The sequence below is a fragment of the Ascaphus truei genome, chromosome 3, assembly GCF_040206685.1.
Source record: "Ascaphus truei isolate aAscTru1 chromosome 3, aAscTru1.hap1, whole genome shotgun sequence".
Taxonomy (NCBI): Eukaryota; Metazoa; Chordata; class Amphibia; order Anura; family Ascaphidae; genus Ascaphus; species Ascaphus truei.
In genome coordinates this window covers 129,637,145-129,658,430 of record NC_134485.1, presented here as the reverse complement: position 1 = coordinate 129,658,430, position 21,286 = coordinate 129,637,145, and the positions used below count along the sequence as shown (strand labels likewise).

The window sequence follows — 21,286 nt, the reverse complement described above, 5'->3', positions numbered from 1 at the left end:
CCGGACGCATCACCAGGCGCGCGGAACCCCGCGCCGCGGGCACCACGCAAGGAGGAGGCAACAGGACGGATGGCACCACAGGGGAAGGTAAAGGAGCTACCGCGGAGGAGAGGGAGCGGGGAGGATCAAAGCAGGGGCTAAGGGAGCACGTGAGTATGCGAGACCTGCGGGGAACGCGCTGCGGCAAGGGGAGAGAGGTAGGAGATGAAGGATATGAGTGGGAAGTAGTAGAAAGGGTAACAGGAGATGGGAGAGAAGGACAAGGAGAGGAGTGAATCTCCTGAGTCGTCACAGTATCCCCCCTTGAGGATCAATCTCCAAGTGATCCAACCACGGTTTAAGGGGGAATTTCTGGTGAAACTGGGAAAGCAACCTTGGGGCGTGGACGTGATGTGCCGGTACCCAGGAACGTTCCTCAGGACCATAGCCCTTCCAGTGTACTAAAAACTGAAGTCCTTTTTTGGAGACACGCGAGTCGATGAGAGACTGTATCTCGTACTCCTGTTGACCCAGGGTGGACACTGGACTAGGTCTCCGAGAGGGATCCGGGAAATGAGGGCTGGACACAAATTACTTAAGGAGGGAAACGTGAAAGACTGACGGAATTTTCATTGAGGGGGGAAGCTCAAGGCGATAGGCTACAGGATTAACCTTCTCTAGGATTTTGAATGGTCCCAAGAATCTAGGAGACAGTTTGGGTGAAGGAATTTTGAGCCTAATATTTTTGGATGACAGCCAGACCAGATCACCAGGTTTGAACGACGGACCTTTTTGGCGGTGACGATCAGCCTTGGTCTTTTATTTGGCCACCGCAGACCGTAAGGACTTGAGAATCTTTTTCCAGGATTCTTGCAAGTTGGTGATATGAGAGTCGGCTGCAGGAACACCAGAAGGAGAAGGTGAGAGAGGGAGACTACTGGGGTGAAAGCCACAGTTGATAAAGAAAGGAGACTCCTGAGTAGACTCGTTCCTTAAGGAATTAATGGCAAATTCGGCCCATGGTAGAAGATCCACCCAGTTATCTTGTGAGTCAGAAATGAAGCATCTTAGATACTGTTCGAGAGTTTGGTTCATCCTTTCAGTTTGACCGTTGGTTTGTGGATGATATCCAGAGGAGAAGGAGATACCCAATCTTTGAGAGAAAGCTCGCCAGAATTTTGAGATGAACTGGGACCCACGGTCTGAGACGATAGAAATGGGAACGCCATGCAGCCTGAAGATCTCTTTGGAGAAGACATCCGCCAAGGTGGCCGAGTTGGAAAGACCCTTGAGGGGAATAAAGTGAGCCTGCTTTGAAAATCTATCAACCACGACCAAAATAGTGTTCATCCCTTTGGACACAGGCAGTTCAACGATAAAGTCCATTGAAATGTGTTTCCAGGGTTGTTCAGGAATGGGAAGGGGTAGCAAAAGTCCAGAAGGCTTATGATAGAGGGTTTTACTCTGGGCACATACAGGACAGGCGGAAGTAAAATTGAGAATATCTTGATTCATCTTAGGCCACCAAAAAGTCCGCTTAATGAGATCAGCCGTCCTCTTGAAGCCTGGATGACAACTGCTCTAGAGGAATGACCCCAAAGTAAGACTTTATGGTGGAAACGTGGAGCCGCGTAGAGACGTCCTTCTGGTACCCTGAACCTGCTGGGAATATGTGCTTGTGCCTTACATCAAAGTTGTTAGCCGAGACTATGCACTTGGCCGGGAGAATGGGTTCTGAGATTTCTTTGGCCTCGGACTCGGAGGCAAACTGACGAGAAAGGGCGTCCGCTTTCACATTTTTGGTACCAGGAATATAAGAGATGGTGTAGTTGAAGCGGGAAAAGAAGAGTGACCAGCAAGCCTGGCGGTAGCCCAAGCGACGAGCACCCTCAATATATAACAAATTTTTATGGTCAGTGAGAATGGCGATTGGTTCCTTGGAACCCTCTAAAAGATGTCTCCATTCCTGGAGAGCCAACTTAATGGCCAAAAGTTCACGATTACCGACATCATAATTCTTTTCTGCTGCTGAAAATTTCCGTGAAAAAAAACGACAAGGATGGAGTTTCTCTTGGGGAGAAGTCTTCTGGGACAGAACTGCGCCAGCTCCTACGTCTGAGGCGTCAACCTCCAAAGTAAAGGGAAGGGAGGTATCCTGATGACGAAGGATGGGGGCAGACACGAATGCCTTCTTGAGAGTCTCAAAGGCTGCGATGGCCTCTGGTGACCAGGATGAGACGTCGGTGCCCTTTTTGGTCAAGGCGGTGATGGGAAGGGCAATGGAAGAATTTTTTTTGATAAACTTCCTGTAATAATTGGCGATGCCAAGAAAACGTTGCACAGCCTTGAGCGAATTAGGGAGTGGCCAGTCGAGAACCGCCTTCAGGCTTCTCTGGGTCCATGGAGAAATCTTGGCTGGAGATGATATATTTAAAACCAGAGACAGAACATAAAACACAGACAAAGCTCAGTTTTAGCACATCTAATGAAACTCATACACGGTACAGTGCCTAAATATATATGTATAAATATCTATTAAGTAAAATGGTCTTTTAGTTTGACATTTGTGGCCAAAATTGTTGTAAGCCCCTGAGCCAACTTCACGGCAGACCACAATTCAGGGGTCCCTAACGCTAATATAAATTCTTAATAACCTGTGTAATAACAGGAAGAATGATTTATAATAAATCTGTCAATATTAGTTGCAAAGTTCTAAGTCTGATTGAAGCCTTTATTAACCTGTACATTACCAGGAAAAGCACTCTGCATTAGAGTTGTCACAACCATCCAGCAAGCAAACAAGTTCCCCTGTGTGGAAGATGCTATGGAGTGAGCCCTTAACCATTTAAATGCGGGAGGGGGTGAGCTTAAATTAAGTAGGAGGTTGCCAACCTCCAATCAGCCAGGACTAGCTGAAACACAATTGTGAAATATACTGGACACCTAACAAGCTCCTATTGGAGCTTGTTAGGTGTCCAGTATATTTCTGGAGATGATATAGCCTAGGAAGGCCGTGGAAGCCTGGTGAAACAAACACTTCTCCATTTTGATGTAAAGACGGTTAGAACGAAGCCTGGAGAGCACAAGTTTGGTATGTTGAATGTGTTCCTCCAGATTTTTAGAAAAAATGAGGATGTCGTCTAGATAGACAATGACAAAAGTTCCCAAAACGTCACGGAAGATGTCGTTCATAAATTCCTGAAACACGGCCGGGGCGTTACACAGCCCAAAGGGCATAACAAGGTATACATAGTGTCCAGAACGTGTGTTAAATGCTGTTTTCCACTCGTCTCCCTCCCTTATGCGAATGAGATTATAGACACCTCTTAAGTCAAGTTTTGAAAAAATAGAGGCCCCTTGGAGACGATCGAACAGTTACAGAAATGAGCGGAAGCGGATACCTGTTTTTCACCGTGATCTTATTGAGTCCGCGGAAGTCTATGCATGGCCTTAGTGATCCATCCTTCTTCACAAAAAAAAACCCAGCACCGGCAGGAGAGGTGGAGTTGCGGATGAAACCTTTCTCCAGGTTTTCTTGAATATAAGTAGTCATGGCCTCGGTCTCCGGGATGGAGAGTGGGTAAGACTTAGACTTCGGCAGAACAGTCCCAGGAATGAGGTCGACAGGGCAATCGTACGGGCGATGAGGAGGGAGGACCTCTGCTTGTACCTTGTTGAACACATCCAGGTACTCATGGTACACGGCAGGCAGGGACGAATGATCGGCAGGTACGGAGTTCAGACCAGCAAGCACAACCACGGGACGATCCGCTGGCGTAGTATCTGCGGACGAGGTCCACTGGATAGGCAAGATACCGGACCAATCAATGCGCGGATTGTGGAGTTGAAGCCAAGGCAATCCTATTATAATTTGTACGGAAGGAGACTGGAAAACGTCAAAGACAATTACCTCCTTGTGACCATCAGCCAGGGTCAAGGTAAGAGGAATAGACTCCCAGATGATGAAAGCCGGCTGGAGTGGTCATCCGTCGATGGCCTCAAGGCCAACTGGGCTCTTCCTTCTGACCATGGGGATTTGATTCTCCACTGCAAACTGCTCGTCCAGGAAATTACCGCCCGATCCGAAATCGATGAATGCTTCGACCTTTACGACAAGGTTGGGACCCTCCAGCGTGGCTGGTAGCATCAGCTTCTTTGGGAGAGCTTTGGAAGGAGAGGGGTTAGGAGAGACAGTACCCAGTAGAAGCTCCTCTACCTTTACTGGGTGTGCCCGTTTCCCGGCTTCAAGGGACAATTCTGGAGACGATGTTCCGAGGAAGCACAGTAGAAACACAGCCTGTTCTGGCGCCGCCGCGCTCTCTCGGTTGCCTGAAGTTGTTGACTGCCGACCTGCATAGGTTCCGAGGCCTCCAGGGCCAGGAGAGGAGTAGCGACTGACCTGTGAGAAACAACAGAGGGAGAAGAACGGGAACAGTGTTTCTCGTGTCATCGCTCCTGCATGCGCTGATCCATGCGTACACTCAGGGTGATGAGTTCCTCCAGAGACGTAGGTCGGGCGTGAGTAGCCAGATCGTCTTTCAACGTATCTGAGAGTCCGTGCCAGTACGCAGCTGCTAGCACCTCATCATTCCCTTGGACTTCGGCGGCCAGTGCACGGAACACGATGGCGTATATGGCAGCTGAATTTCGATCCTGAGAAACATGGAAGAAGGAGAAGGCAGCTGTCTCGTGCCATGCAAGGGTATCAAACACAAGTTGAAATTCACGTCTGAATAAAGTATAATCTTGCGTTATTTCACTTCCACGCTCCCATAGGGGAGAGGCCAAGGCAAGGGCGTCTCCGGTGAGTAGGGTGTAAATATAAGCAATCTTAGCACGCCCTGTAGGAAACAGAGAGGGAGACATCTCAAACTGCCCCTCACATTGGTTTAAGAACCCGAGGCAGTTGAGGGGGTTCCCATCATAGCGATTCGGAGAGAGAAAATCCGTGGGCCAGGGCTGGCGTAGGTATTGGCCATTGTTGGCGCAGAAGCGGGGAACCCGCCTGACGGGTGAAGGTGGCTAATTGCTGGGAAACCGTGGACAGCTGATCGCTAACAAAGCATAAGGCCTCTATGGTAATACTTGTACCCACCTCAGGGGGGTCTGCGTTTGTTGGGCTCTGCATAGTGTCACGCCTGTATGCCCGCAGACCAAGCTAGACCCCAGTACTGAGGTGGGAACGGTATGATACCACACACCCACAGCAGTGGGAGCAAGCCCGGAGTGTGGTATAGCGTTGCTGGGCCTGTTGGAAGAGTTGTTAGTGTATACTTGCAACGCTTGGGGAATGTCCGTGAGAATAGTCGTGTCCGTTTGCCAATGTTCAGGGATCCAGAGGGTAGTGTTGTCAGAGGGCAAACCAGGTCCTAGGAAGCCAGAGGTCAGCGAAGTCGTATGCGTAGCAGGGTTCAAAGGGATACCAGAGAGCAGAGTAGTCCAGGGTAAGCAGGGGTCAAAGCCAGGGAAATCCAAAGTAACACAGGAGCAGGTAATCACAGGAGCACAGCGGGAGCACAGCATAGGTCAGGTACACACAGAGAAACAGGAACTATGCAGAGCGAGGAAGAGGTGGACAGACAGGGATTATAAAGGAAGGTGCACCGATGACACATAGGGGAGGAGTAGAGAGAGATGTGGGAGAAGCTAGAGATAGGTCAGGGGGAGAAGAGGAGGAGACAGAAGGGGCAGTCAGGGGAATGGCCTGTACAGCTTGGGAGGCGGAGACAGGGGGAACTTGATAAGAAGAGTCTGTGCGCGCTCCCCCTGTAAGCTGGGGATGCGCGCGCACAGTTTGCAACACAGGCGCGGCCCGCACAGAGCAGGGGAAGATCGCAGGAGGGGGACGGAGCCAAGAGGAGGGGAACACGCACGAGGCCTATGCCCGCGCGATGGCCAGCAAAGGCAGAGAGGAGCATGTATGCGCGTCCTTCGTGGGCTGAGGGGGTGCACTCACCGGACGCGTCACCAGGCACGCGGAACGCACGCCGTGGGCACCACGCGAGGAGGAGGCAACATTGGTTTAAGAACCCGAGGCAGTTGAGGGGGTTCCCATCATAGCGATTCGGAGATGGAATCACAGGGGAAGGTAAAGGAGCTACCGCGGGGGAGAGGGAGCGGGGAGGATCAAAGCAGGGACTAAGGGAGCACGTGAGTATGCGAGACTTGCGGGGAACGCGCTGCGGCAAGGGGAGAGAGGTAGGAGATGAAGGAGAGGAGTGGGAAGGAGTAGAAAGGGTAACAGGAGATGGGAGAGAGGGACAAGGAGAGGAAGGAATCTCCTGAGTCGTCACAAACACTGAGATATGTCAAAATAAAGAATTTGTATTATAATGAAACACTAGTATGCAGTATATAGAGTGAATGGATGCTACAAAGCTACATACATCTAGGGATAAAAAAAATATAACCAAAAATATGCCTAATTGGCATGTGAGGAAGGAGGGGAGAGGGAAAAGGGGGAAAAAGGGGGAAGAAAAAACAAAAAATAAGAGAAATGCCAAAAAAGGCAAAAAAGAAGCTGACGTGGTGGAATAAGGGGGACAACGTTTCAGGGCGGGTGCCCCTTCCTCGGGCCCGTTCCCACAGATCCTCAAAAGAGGAACACGTGGTACTTCCCTGAGCCCAAACCACATATGTCTCCCTCCATAAAATTAACAAATTATATGTCCAATCCATGCCTCATTGCCGATTGTGTCTGTCCTATGAGATCTTCACTCACCTCTGCCCTTTCCTCAGCCATTGGACATATCTTTTCAATTTGGCTGTTTTCAGCTTTATTAAAACTAATTTGTGATATACAACTCAATTTGGTAGTGGACGTGCATTACTATACCCATTATTGTTGTACTTACAATGTACTGTACTTACAATGACCACAAGGTCCCTATGCGAGAGCAGTTAACAACGGAACAAAGGTCAGACCTACTGGAATGATGTGACCAGTTTCCAGATGTTTTTTTCTGAGCTGCCAGGGCAGACTGATTTAGTGTCCCATAGGATTGAGATGGAGCCAGCATAAAATTACGGTCCCGTCCCTATAGATTGCCATAGATGTTGGAATTGAGCGTGATCGAGGAGTCCCACAGTGAATGGTGTAGCCCTATAGTGTTGAACCCTAAAAAAGATGAGAAAGTGAGGTTTTGCGTGGACCTCCAAAAGGTAAATGCCGTATCCAGGTTCAATGCATACCCAATGCCAAGGGTGGATTAATTGCTTGACTCCCTTGGTAAAGCGGAGTATATCTCCACCCTAGACCTCACGAAAGGATATTGGCAGATTCCTTTAGCAGAAGAATCCAAATGCAAAACTGCCTTAGCTACCCCTCTCAGTTTATACCAATTTGTCACTATGCCATTTGGGTTAAATGGGGCTCCAGCCACGTTCCAAAGATTAATGGACAAAGTGCTACGACCCCATAGGGCATATGCCGCTGCCTACTTGGATGACCTCGTCACCTATAGAGGCACTGGCAGTCCCATATAAAAAGGTTTAGGGCAGTACTAACATCCTTAAGAGAAGCAGGGCTCACTGCCAATCCAAAAAAATGTGCCCTGGGAAAAGCCACTACTAAATATATGAGCTATGGCGGAGGGGAGGGATAGTAAGGCTTCTTGACAGCAAAGTGACCGCCATAAAGGAAGTCCCAACCCCACAGACAAAGACGCAGGTCTGCTCCCTTTTGGGGTTAGCAGGGTATTATAGGTGGTTTATACCAAATTTCTCAGAGATTACAACACCCTTAACAGATTTAACAAAAAAGAGTGCCCGACCCAAGTTAGATGGCCTTGGGAGTGCCAAAGAGCTTTTGATATGTTAAAGAAGTGCCTGTCAGAGGGCCCCGCTCTTCGGAACCTAAATTTTAAAGAGTTATATAAATATAACAGGGATAATTATACCCCTATTAACACTTAATTAGCCTGTCTGTGCAGTGTTAAAAGGGATCTGTGGGAGACTGTTCTTGTCTTCTTGTTTACTCGCAAATTTTAAAGAGCCCTTCATAATTCAGACAGATGCCTCTGAGGTAGGACTGGGAGCAGTTCTGTCCCAACAATTTGATGGTGTTGAACACCCCATATTGTTCATCAGCCAGAAGCTGTTCCCAAGGGAAGTTTGGTATTCTGTCATTGAGAAAGAGTGCCTCGCTGTTAAATGGGCAATTGAGGCTTTGAGGCATTATGACACTGGGGTACACTTCACCCTAGTCACTGACCACACACCCTTGAAATGGTTAAACACCATGAATGACACAAACGCAAGGTTGACCCGGTGGTATATGGCCCTCCAGCCCTTCCCTTTTGATATACAGCATAGGCCTGGGAAGGAGCATGGAAATGCCAATTTTATGTCGCAAGGAGTGGAGTGTCAGGCTTCAGTCATGTAGGGCCCTAGACACACACAAACAGGGGAGGTATGTGACAGGGTAAAGTCAGGTACTGATAGTTATGCCTGGGAAACATACATCTGAGTCCTTCATCCAACACTCAGAAGGTTAACTCAGGAAGAATGGTTGGGCAATCAGGAAGTAAGCAGAGACAGCTGACAGCTGACAGCCACCCTTGATAAGGAATGTAATGCTTGTGGAAGGTGGCTGTCTCAGACTGCAGAGCTGTCCTATGCAAGCTGCTAGCCAGAGTGATTTCCAACCCTCTCTCTAAAACACAGTAAAAACTTTAATATTGTTTCCTGACTGGTGTGCTATATGTTAAAAGGTTGGGAACTGGAGATAGCCAGCCAGCCTGATAGATAGGGCTTGGATTGTAAGTAAGTTCTCCCAATGTGTAGTAGGTCTTATTTTGCTGCAATGTTTCCTATGGATTTTGTATTGCCTTAAAGGAACAGTGGTGTGCCCAAATGTTTAGTTCTGCTGTGGCGAAATAAAACCATTTAACATTTGCTTTAACCTGAAACTACACGTTTGGACTATTGTCTGACCTCGCCTACAGGACGTCCTCCGACAGGGTCCATTAAGACATCATCGTGCAAGCAGTAATAACTGTAAACATGCTGTAGATCTTGTTTGTTTGTTTTTTGGTTTTTTTAAACAGCTTGTACCAGGACAGTTTGTGAAGGTTTTAAAAAAATCATTTAGAACTTAGACTGGGAGAGAGAGGAGGCAGTAGAAAGAGACAGAGGAGAGGCGAGAGAGAGAGAGAGAGAGAGACAGAGGAGAGGCGAGAGAGAGAGAGAGAGAGAAGAGGAGAGGAGAGGAGAGGAGAGGAGAGGAGAGGAGAGAGAGAGAGAGAGAGAGAGAGAGAGAGAGAGAGAGAGAGAGAGAGAGAGAGAGAGAGAGAGAGAGAGAGAGAGAGAGAGAGTAGAAGAAGGAGAAAGAGTAGGTGTCTCGGGAAGCAGGTGGTCCACGGACCTGAAATTAATGTGGATCAGCTCCGGAGAACCCCATGCTTCAATACTGTGTATTGTACTAAAAATAATAATACAAATAGCTAGGACTGCTGTAAGAGCTATTCAGGGAGACAGAGAGGGAGACTCTTTCTTTCTGATATCTCTGCACAGCTCTTAGACAGGTGGCGGTCTGGTAGGATTAACGCTGTGGTAGTCCCATTCAGAAGCAGGTTAATCCTGATACTTTAATCCTTCAGGGCAGCCAGAATTACTGGCCTTGTGAGTGCAGGGAGACTGAATGGGGTGCTTTCGGGCTACGTTCGTCTGCACTTTTCCTCCAAATAGCAATAGCACTACATCTGTATATGTAGCAACAATCTCCACTAAAGGGTCAATTTTATATACTGTACTCCAAAGCAGCCATCGGACGGTTTTGAAACAATAATATCCATGAACTGCAATGGGGATTTTCACTCAAAAGCTTCCCGAACTACCGTTTCGAGAATATATAATTTACCCCTAAATCTGAGTTGTCAAAAATCCCTGGGTAAACACAGTTGCCTCAAGTGCAATTCACTTGAATAGCAAGTTCTTTATATTTGTTGCAAACGCAAATGAAAGAGCAGAAAAAAAGTTTCTCGGCAGACAAAAACTTGGAATTTTGAGGGTTATTTATCAAAATGTACCAGATTTTAAATTGATTAAACTAAAGGGTGGAATGTTGCACCCAATTTGACAAATAAATAAAAAATATGAATTTCAGTTATTTAAAAAAAGATTCTATCTACTCATATTTTTTCATGTTTAGCCATAGTCTTAACCTTTTAGTTTATCACTCCTAATAAACTAATTTCAGAAATAGATTATGGTACTGTAGGTGTGTTAATCTAGTTAATGCAAAAATAAATTCTTCAATGGAAGATAATTTGTTTTATTTGGACTAAATAAATGGTACCACATGGCCTCAAAATCTTGTCTTACTGAATAAATATAGTCAATTAGTCCAAACAAAAAAATTAACCACCAACTCTTAATGTACTCACTTATTGTTTCATACAATATACTGTAACTTCATAATTAGTAAATACTGCATTTTTTCTATTCTAGGCAGTTCAGGCTATAAATGGTCACCAAGGTATGAACCCTGAAGAATTCACAGCTATGTTGTTTCAGAAGATTGATGTCAATGGAGATGGTAAAATACACATATATCTACCATCATTACTATAAATGCAGTTTGTACGTTTTAGAATTGGTTTAGCTAAATAAAAAGAAATGTGACATTGGAACATTTACATAGTAGTTACATCGTAGATGAGGTTGAAAAAAGACATGCGCCCATCAAGTTCAACCTATGCTAAATTTAGACGACATTTACTTTATCCTATATTTGTACTTAGACTATATTGATCCAGAGGAAAGCAAAAAAAAAACCCTAGTGAAATAATATCCAATGATATCTCATAATGGGAAAAATAAACTCCTTCCTGACTCCAAATAATGGCAATCAGATTACTCCCTGGATCAACATCCTTCCCATGTTTACTTATTTGGTATATCCCTGCATACATTTCCTTTCTAAAAGAGATGTCCAACCTTTTATTGAACAAATCTATTGTATCTGCCATCACAGTCTCCATGGGAAATAAATTACACATTTGAACTGCCCATACTGTACATAACCCTTTACTTGTTGCTGGTGAAGTCTCCTCTCCTCAAACCTTAAGGGATGACCCTGTGTCCTTTGTACTACCATTGGGCTAAATAATTATATATATATTTATATGTAGTTATCATATCCCCTCTTAGCCGCCTCTTTTCTATTGTAAATACATCTAATTTAGCTAGCCTCTCCTCATAAGTTAGATTGTCCATTCCCTTTATTAATTTGGTGGCTCTTCTCTGCACTCTCTCTACTTCCATAATGTCTTTTCTAAGGAGTGGTGCCCAAAATTGTGCTTCATATTCAAGGTGTGGTCTTACTAATGCTATATAAAGGGGCATCATTATGTTCACTTTGAACCATTGCACTTTTAATGCAACATAAGATCGTGTTTGCCTTTGTAGCTACTGCATGACTTTGGGCACAATTGCTAAGCCTGCTGTCTTCAAGCACACCTAAATCCTTCTCCATCAAATATTCCCCTCATTTATCCCCATTTAATTTGTAAGTCGTCTGTTTATTCTTGCTTCCCAAATGCATAAACTTTAATTTATCTGTATTAAACCACACCTGCCATTTACCTGCCCAAGTTGCCAGTCTCTCCAAGTCCCTCTGTAGAGAAATGACATCCTGCTCTGATTCTACTACAGTTCCTTACACAATTTAGTGTCATCAGCAAAGATGGAGAATTTGCTCTCTATGCCAACCTCAAGGTCATTAATAAACAAGTTAAAAAGCAGGGGACCCAGTACAGATCCCGGAGGTACTCCACTCACAACTTTAGACCAACCTGAAAAAGTTCCATTTATGACAACACTCTGTTGTCTATCCTTCAACCAGTTTTCAATCCAGGTGCATATATATAGTCCAATTTGTTTTATTTTGTACACTAGACTCTTGTGTGGAACCGTATCAAAGGCCTTTGCAAAATATAAGTAGACCACATAAACTGCATTACCCTGGTCAAAATTTTTACTTAACTCCTCAAAGAAAAAATTATGGTTAGTTTGGCATGATCTATACTTCATAAACCCATGGTGACTATTACTTATGTAGCCCCCTGTACACAGCACAGGCTATACCTATCTTCCTTCTGCTGTGGTAAGTCCTGTTAAGATCAGGCACCAGTAATCATCATGGGTTTTCCCCCTTCATAGCCCTATCCTGAATGGTAGACGCAGGCCTGGACTCTGCTGCAGGCGTGAGCAAGAGGAGAGGTCCTGTTGACATCACGAGGGGTGGGGCTAGCTCTATATTTAGCAGCCAACTCCGGTGAGTAGAGTTAGAGAGTTAAGAGTGATATCGAGCGTCTGGAGTTGCCGATTAGTTATGCCGGGAGTATGCAGTGCAGTTAATATGCTATGAGTCAAGGAATCCTGCGGATCGGTCCGAGGATTTGGAGGAGACTACGGTCTCCCCTGCGCAGAGTGCAGGAGAGAAAAGAGCGGAAAGATTCAGCGTCCTTTAGTAGAGCTGATAGAATTATAGACTTGGTGGACCAATGCCCTCACCCCACTGCCAGGGGTGATGGGGAGAATCCAAGACCCACCGCGAGGCTAACCTCGGGGGTGCGCCACGGGGTATTGAAGCCCTAGCCCAGACCATCCTGCCGGAGGAGCGACTTGGAGGGAAGGAGAGGAGGAATTATCTGGGTGGAAGGCGAGCGGCGTAATAACCCGTCCTGGCTATTGTTGTTGCGGCTGTTGGAAGCCACTATTGTTGGGATATTGTTGCTCTGTCAATAAAAGAGACTATTCATTATCCTCAAAGACTGTGTGTGACTTGGAAAGTACTACCTTGGGACCCAAGGGGTTCTTCTATACCGGGTCCTGTCCCATATTCCTGGGAGTATAGAAGATGGAGGCGCTGCACCACTAAGAGATCATGGAGGCTACCACCCCAGAAGCCCGGTCCTGGCTCCCCCGCAACATCGCGGGAAGCTCAGGCCCTCCTGTTCCTCACAGGTACGCACCACACCGCATGTAATTCGTCCTCATGCACCCTAGACACCACCGTAGAGTCTTGGGGAAGGGGGGGAAGCAGGGTTACACTTATAAAAACAATTCCATTAGGTATTCCTGAATATAATCCCATAATAAACCTTCAAGTAGCTTCCCCTCTATTACAGGTCTGTAATTTCCTGGTTGTGATCTAGCTCCCTTTTTAAATATAGACACCACATCTGCTTTACGCCAGTCTTGTGGTACTAAGCCTATGGAAATGGAGTCCCTGAATATTAAATGTAATGGTTTGGCTATTACTGTACTTACAGATTCAACAGCCATCATTTTAACAAATTCCTGGGTAGATCCCATGATGCGTGGTGGTCAGTTGCAGACAAATGGCCCACCGGAGTAACACAGCAGGGGTCCCTGCTGTGTGAATCCTAATGGGGTCTGCCTTTATGTAATAGAAGTGTGAGTATTCTGTGTAATAGCCCACTAAAACGTTGTGTCTTTTGGAATACACTATATCTCCTTTTTTGTCTTGAGGATAACATTCACATGCAGCACTTGGGGAATACAGCCATACCAGATCACATACAGACCTGGGATCTTAAAGGCATACCAGCAGCAAGAAGACACATTACAACCTCTGATTTGATGAGCTTTATTTGACTTTCTCTCTAGTAAGTGGGCTGGCATATCGGCCAAGCTTAGTATCATATCATCATCATTTATATAGACAGTGTACACTATATTGTGTTTTTCTCTATTCTGGGGTGATCCTGCTCCTTCTGGACTTTGGATGTGTAACGTTGGAACAAGAGGACATTTGGAAACATGTCCTCATCAGAGGTTTTGAGCAGATCTTATACCCAGTTTCTTTCACCTACATCTAATTATCCAGTTTAATATTATAATATCAGTGTGGGAGCTACTGTCCATTCTTTGGGTGTGTGCTGCCTTGTATTGTAACAGTATGCTTTTTGTAATACCTTTTCTGTAATCTACACACTGTATTTTTATATATTAAAACATTTAATAAGTAATGCTTTCGGCTCTGAATGAACTGATTGCACACTCTGGGAGAGTAATTACGATTCAGACACATTTTTGCTACGACTGATTTTGGTGTGTTCAAGTGCATAGTTTTTGCTATAATAAAGAGGGACCTGGGGATCTGGAAAATATGGTTAGTCTGATATCTTTTATCATATTTGCATACCCTCAGGTGGTGGCAGTGGATAGATCTGATTTGCAATTGAGTAGGGGTTAATATTAACTCACTGGTTCTTGGAGGAGAAAGGTGGGGTGGCTAGAGTAGCCCTGGTTGCATATCTAAGTCCCGTGCTCACTTGTGTGCTGTTCGTGGTGCTGGTGGTATATTGGGACGGATTGAGGGGAGATATAACTCATTTGAGGGACCTTTGCAAAGGGGAAGAGTGGGGCCGTTTGTGAGCTGTATATTAATCCTTGATCCTGCAGAGGAGATATTGTCCATTTGACGGACTTTTGCGGAGGTGAAAAGTGGGAGCGCTTGCGAGCGTCAATATTAACCCTTGTCCCATATGCAGGTCGCATGCTAGATGGGTGTCATACGTGACACTTATCTATATTGTTTATAAAGTGTTTTATATGTGGAATTGATCTGCCTTTCTTTTGCGCTCCTCTTTGTGTGTTTAACCTCTCAGAAAAGGAGTCCCAGTGCTCTAAAAACCCTCCTTCCTACACCATTTTTTAGCTATGTATTTACCTCCCTAATCTCTGACTGTCTCCCTGCGGTAGCGCGTGGCACTGGTAGTATTTCAGAAAATACTACCTTGGCGGTCCTTGCCTTAAACATTTGGCCTAGATCCCTGAAATAATTTTTTAGGTCCCTCCATCTTTCTCTAACTTTGTCATTGGTGCCAACGTGTACCAAGACCACCGGATCAATCCTAGCCCCTCCCAACAATCTGTCTACCCGAGCCACAAAGTGCTTAACCCGAGCACCTGGGAGACAACAAACTGTTCAGTTCATGCGGTCATGGCAACAGATTGCCCTACCTACCTTCCTAATAATGGAGTCCCCTACCACCACAATCTTTCTTGGTATCTGAGCATCCGGAGTCCCCTCTGTGCTGGAGGAACTGTTCCCCTGGCTGCTAGAGGAATCAGTCTCCCCCAGCCTTGCCATTTCTGCCCTGACACTCCCAATATCTTCACTCAATATGGCAAATCTATTGGGATGGGTCAGCTCAGAACTGGCCTGTCTCTTCCTATTGCCCCTGCTTCTAACTGTTACCCAGCTACCTACCTGCTCCTCACTAACATTGCCACCATCTGCACCACTAGTCAAAGCAAGGTCCTGCTCAGTGAGCACTAAACCCACTGGTGGGATTCAGCCGGTTCGCACTGGTTCGTGCAAGCCGGGACCTAAAATTTCCCCCGTTCACAGAACCGGTGCAAAAGGGAGAGAGCAGAGCTTCTGCTAAGGGACTGGGCAGCTTGATCCATCCTGATTGTCAGCAACCAATCAGGAGGAGGTGGTATTTTATTGCCGACAAGTATTCTAAAACAATCTGGGGCAATCACCAATGCTGGGTACATGCTGCAACATTTCAGTGACATTTCTGCAGACAGACTAATGGCCCATCAGATTAACAGCGGGGTTCCCTGGCAGTCCCATTCAAACTGCCCTGCTGTGTTAATCCGATGGGCCATTAGTTTCTGTAGAAATGTCACTGAAATGTTGCATCATATACCCAGCATTTACCTGGATCTTGTTGGTGATAGCCCCAGTTTTTCCAAGGCAAGTTTAAGGCAAGTTTTAGAATACTCGTCGGCGCACCTGTAGGAGCCTAGGGATGGGGCCAAAGAGCAGAGAAAAAGCATGGAGCAGAGACAGGTGAGGCTGTGTTCCTTGTGTCTTCTGTCTGCTTGTGTCCTCGGACGCCTACCTGCCTGTGTCTCCTGTCTGTGCCCTGTGTTGTTTGCCTGCCTGTCTGTGTCCTGCCTCTTAGTGCTGTTTTTGCGTTTGTATTGACAGGATTTTTTTGCAGCCTGGGGCTTTTGATCAATATGTGCAAAGGGTTGGCTTTGCATAATCTAGTTGTGGTTTACTTTGATTACTTGCTGTCGCGTGTAGGTTTATTGAAATAACAAAAAACTGCACTCATATATGGATAATATAAAAGTGAAGTGATTCAAAAACAAAATAAATGTGAATACAACCTTGTAAGGATGAGGTTTGATGCAGCTGTTCAAATAGAGGGCTCAGCGCTCCAGGCTAATACAGAAAAAAGAAAGAGAACAGCGCAAAAACAAAAACCTCATAGTGTAATATATTTATAAAAGCAATTTATAATTAAAGGGTGAGTATTGCATGTACATCAATTATATAATCACACAGCATGATATGTTTGGGACATGTTACCCATCTGTAGACAGCCGATCACCCTCGCAATGCAGGACTTGCAGATCTTTTCCTCTTACAGCAGTGGCAGAGGCTCGCGTGGATCAGCTCGCCTCTGGAGATCACTCCTGGTCTCTGGCGATATCACTGCAGTCTCGGAGGAGCTCCTTCACTTCCAGACACGTGCACAGTGGCGTCTGACGTCATCAGATGGCGTCCGATAGTGTCTTAGTTGCGTCGCGCTAGATGGCGCCAAACCGTCAGGAAGTCCCAAAATGACAACAAGTCCCAGACAGGCAGTGTGATATAGAAAATACCACAATGGGTATATAGAGAATAAGTATGTGACAGTGGGTGGGGGAGTGGGGAATGTGGATGGACTGGGCGCTTCCCAATTAATATTAGATTGGTGTAATTAGTGACACACCTTAGATACACACAATAAACCTTACACCACAAAGTGATAATAGAAATAAAAGTGTACAAGTGCAGCTCAACTTCCTCTGGTGGGACAGTTCCAAGTCCCAGGATGTAGAATTTTCTTTTCTTGGGGTTGAGGAGGAGCGCAGGATAAGTTCGTGATATGTGAAAAAATAAAAAAATATATAGTGCAGATGGTAGATCACTGCTAAAAAGATAATCAATAAATGAAATGAACTCACAAAAATCGTATTGTATTACTGCATGTCAGAGATCCATCTCTCTCTGACTGGAGCCCTTTGTGTAGCTGGGGTCAGGATGCCTCTCAGTGGAGTGGATGATATGCAAGTGAAAGAAACCACAAATAGTGCATACTGTATAAACTATAAATGTGTATTAGTCACAAATGTTAAGGAAACTCACATTTTCCATAAATTCAATGGGTGGTGGAGAGAACCGCCGATAGAAGGGTGGTGGAGTGTAAGGCTGCTGCCCGGTGCTTCCTTTCACTTACACCTCACAGTGTAGTTCCGCATCAGTCTCTGCGGTCGCGTCACTTCCGGTTTCGCGTCACAGGTGAGGGCAGGAAGCCAAAATGGGTCTGGTGTCAGCAGTAGATTGCCAGTCCTTCAGTGAGCAGATTCTCTCCAAACTCTAACTCTACGTGTTTCGCACACTGCTTCGTCAGGAGTATCAGATACTCCTGACGAAGCAGTGTGCGAAACACGTAGAGTTAGAGTTTGGAGAGAATCTGCTCACTGAAGGACTGGCAATCTACTGCTGACACCAGACCCATTTTGGCTTCCTGCCCTCACCTGTGACGCGAAACCGGAAGTGACGCGACCGCAGAGACTGATGCGGAACTACACTGTGAGGTGTAAGTGAAAGGAAGCACCGGGCAGCAGCCTTACACTCCACCACCCTTCTATCGGCGGTTCTCTCCACCACCCATTGAATTTATGGAAAATGTGAGTTTCCTTAACATTTGTGACTAATACATATTGGTTGCATTTAGTCTCCCATTATTAAAATACCGCTGGGCTGCAGAGAGAGCACTAAAACATGTGTTCTCTTATAAGGGGCAGGTGCAGGTGCAGCTGCAGCTGCCTCAGGGTGCAGATACTATCGTGGGATCCTTTGAGGTTCTCTTTGAGGGGGTGCTGTACCGAGGGTTTTACAGTACTGAAGAAGTGAGGTGCTTCTTATTCAAGGAGCTGGGGCATGCTCGCAAGTGCTGCACCCGGGGGCTATCAAAGTCAACAACCCGGGCTCCAGCACCTAGCACCTCACACTCTTCAGCACAGAGCACCTCATGTTATAGCACCCTGCCCCGCTGAGCCCATCACAGAAAAAGGTCCCTGCAGGGAGCTCAAAGGAGGCTGCTGCTCCTACCAACAAAGGCAGCCTCCAAACCTCCTTCTTCTCAGTTACTAACATAAGTGGCTGTGGCAAAACATACTGCTACAGCTACATGGAAGAAGGGGAAGCATGCCACCTTGGTCCCCGAGGTCACTGCTGTCTCAAAACACACCCTGCTCCCATTATAAGCACCCTTAGTGGTGTGGCATTGACAGCAAGTGGCGCTTCCTCTTCTGGGAGTGACATTCCCAGAAAGAGGAAGAGAAAAACTAAAATCGGGGGATGACTGAGGAATGGGAGGTGCTTTTACATGAGGCATCTCTCTTCAGAGCAAGAAAAAAGATGAGCGAAACATCGCCTCCTTACCAGGTGGCATTGTCTGGCCCGTATACATCACCCAGCCACGTTAAACAGCTGGTGACTGAACCGGTGCCAGACCACACACCTCTCCCTCCAGACCCTGCAGGGGTAATAGTGGACGATGGTCTGGAGATAGAGTAAGGGAATGAGGAAGCCCCCCCAGGGGTCAGGGAATGAACTGCAGGCTACTGCCGAAATGCATGGAGGCCTGCACCTGGACTATAAGGGGGTCCCCAACAATACCCCTGCTGAATGGGTGCTTGTTGTCCCTTATGAGGTGACATTTGGGGACAGCTCCATGGTTATCCTTCCACTGCCACTTACCGGTGGCTATCCTGGGGCAACTATATCGCCTCAGGAGCATCCACCTGTGGAGGGAGATGCCATGAGATTAACTCCCATTCAGGATACTGGGGGTGGTGCTGAGGGGGAGAATGAAGCAGGTGGTGAGGTGGATATGGAGGAGGGGGATCAAGTGGGCCCTTCAATTAATACCTTGAAGAGTCTCAATGTAGAGATCCCTCCCCAAGAAACTACCGAGCCCTGCGACATTCAGGTTGCACAGGCAGCAGTACATCTGTGTCTCCCAATAATACCGGGGATGCCACCCCCTGCAGCCACTCCCCAATGTGGCCCCAATATGGCTCAATCAGTACCACCCTCAGGTCCCACCATAGAGGGTGAAATGGACTCTCCTGCTCAGACACAAAGTGGGAAGTCCTTTAAGATCAAGCTGAGGAGGCTAGTCCCTGCAAAGGAGGGCAGGGATATCAAACTCCTCAGCCAGGAGGAGCCTGGGGATAAACCAGTCATCACCGCTAGAGAACTCACACGTTTCCTAGAGAACACCCTCTATGGACAGAAAAAAAGCTCTCTCCAGGCGCATATGAGGTCCAACCACAGGGCCAAGATTTCTGGAAGCTTGGAGTATCTCCAAGTCCGGAAATTTGTAAACCAGCAGCGAGAGTACCAGGTCTCAAAAGGAATTGCCTCTGTGGCTGGTACAAGCAGTACTCCTGACACACAAAAATAATGGCTTTGCACATCTGCGAGCTGTATGTTTATGGCTGTAAGGATGGTCTCCGCAGGATCAAGGTACTCTCCTACGTGAAAAAAGGGTAACCAAAGGCACATCACCTGCCTTCTAGACGATGACGGTTCACCTCTGATGGATCCGGAGAGCATCTGGGTTAAGGCCCGGATGTTTTATTCCAAATTGTTCTCTCCGGATCCCATCGATCCAGATGCCTGCACAATGCTATGAGAGGGACTTGCAATGGTCAGCAAGGGTGACACAGAGAGGCTGGATAAGCCTCTTACTCTAGCTGAGCTCTCTGACGCCGTTTGTCTCATGCCCTACCATAAATCTCCGGGGCTGGACGGGCTGACCATAGAGTTCTTCCGATCCTTCTGGGACCTAACTTCCAATATGTCCTTGAAGAAGATCTCAAGGCCGGTGAGATGCCCCTTTCTTGTAGACGGGCAGTATTGACGTTGCTGGCAAGAAGGGGGATCTCCATCAAATCAAAAACTGGTGACCGGTCTTGCTGCTATGCATGGACTATAAGATCATGGCCAAAGCCATCTCGCTGAGGCTCAACTTTGTACTGGCAGAGGTGATTCACCCCGACCATACGATCCCGGACCATCTTTGATAATATCTTTCTGGTTCAGGGTTTGCTGCACTATGCTCGCAGGACTGGTCTGTCTCCCGCCTTTCTCTCCCTAAATCAAGAGAAGACGTTTGACAGGGTGGATCACCGATATCTCATAGCCACTCTGCATGCGTACATCATTTTGTGGGCTATCTGAAAATGCTGTACACCTCTGCAGAGTGTTTGATTAAAATCAATTGGTCCCTGACTGCACCCTTAGCATAGGTAGAGGAGTACGTCAAGGTTGCCCCTTGTCCGATCAACTCAACGCGCTAGCCATCGAGCCTTTCCTTTGTCTATTGAGGAGAAGGCTCACCGGGCTAGTGCTAAGATGTCACGGGAGACAAGCACTTTTAACACATTTATACCCGGGATCATATGATTGAGCAAAGCAAGGAGATAAAATAAATTGTGATTTATTTCACGAATGGACATACACACAATGTTACACTTACTGGGACGGGGGCAAACTAAATAATTTATTTCCAGAACGAAAAGTTGTAAAACAAAGTCTTTAGGAGCAATTTCCCAGAAGCAGGAGTTGCTTGCGAAACTGCTTGGAAGTGTCCACGGTCAACAGCGCTAACTGCAACTGCTGTGTACTTCGACGGAGCTGCTTCATTTGTTCTGCCACTGCTTCAATGGCACTTGGAATCTTTAACCCTTACGAAATTTAGAGGGCTCTTGCATGAGTCTTGTTAATCTTGGATGAATCTGTCATGAATCCTTAGATGAATCTGATTCCCAATGGGCTGCAGGAATTCTTACAGAGTTTAAATCCCTATACCTAACCAGTGCAGCCAATCCCTCCGTGGGAATAATTTTTCCCACCTATCCTTGAGTTGCCAATACTTTAGAAACCTGGAAGAGGGGGCTTCTCATTCTGCTAAGGGCATGCGCCAACCTAGCACCTTTGCTCCTTAGCATATGAGACCCAGCCCTTCTACCTGGCGACACCAAGTCTGGGCTGGCCACCATTTTCCAAACTGCCAGGACTTTACACTAGGATGGGAATACTTGAGGAAACACTCCCAAACTAACACCTTGTGGACACTGAGCCCTTTCAACCACAGACTTTTACAGACATCGTGGCACCGGGCCAGTGGGATGTCTTAGAAGTCTGGAGCTCCACATTCTCAGCTCATTTAGTGAGTCACTAGACGCATACTAA

General features: G+C 46.6%; 1 protein-coding gene across 1 annotated transcript in view; it reads left to right on the top strand.

Moving 5' to 3' along the window:
- The window catches only part of GUCA1C (guanylate cyclase activator 1C), a 169,894-nt gene that overhangs the window by 119,980 nt on the left and 28,628 nt on the right, over positions 1-21,286 (top strand). The window contains exon 3 of the mRNA XM_075589542.1: positions 10,429-10,516. Coding sequence (XP_075445657.1) covers positions 10,429-10,516 — 88 coding nt within the window. The remainder of the gene's footprint in view (positions 1-10,428; positions 10,517-21,286) is intronic.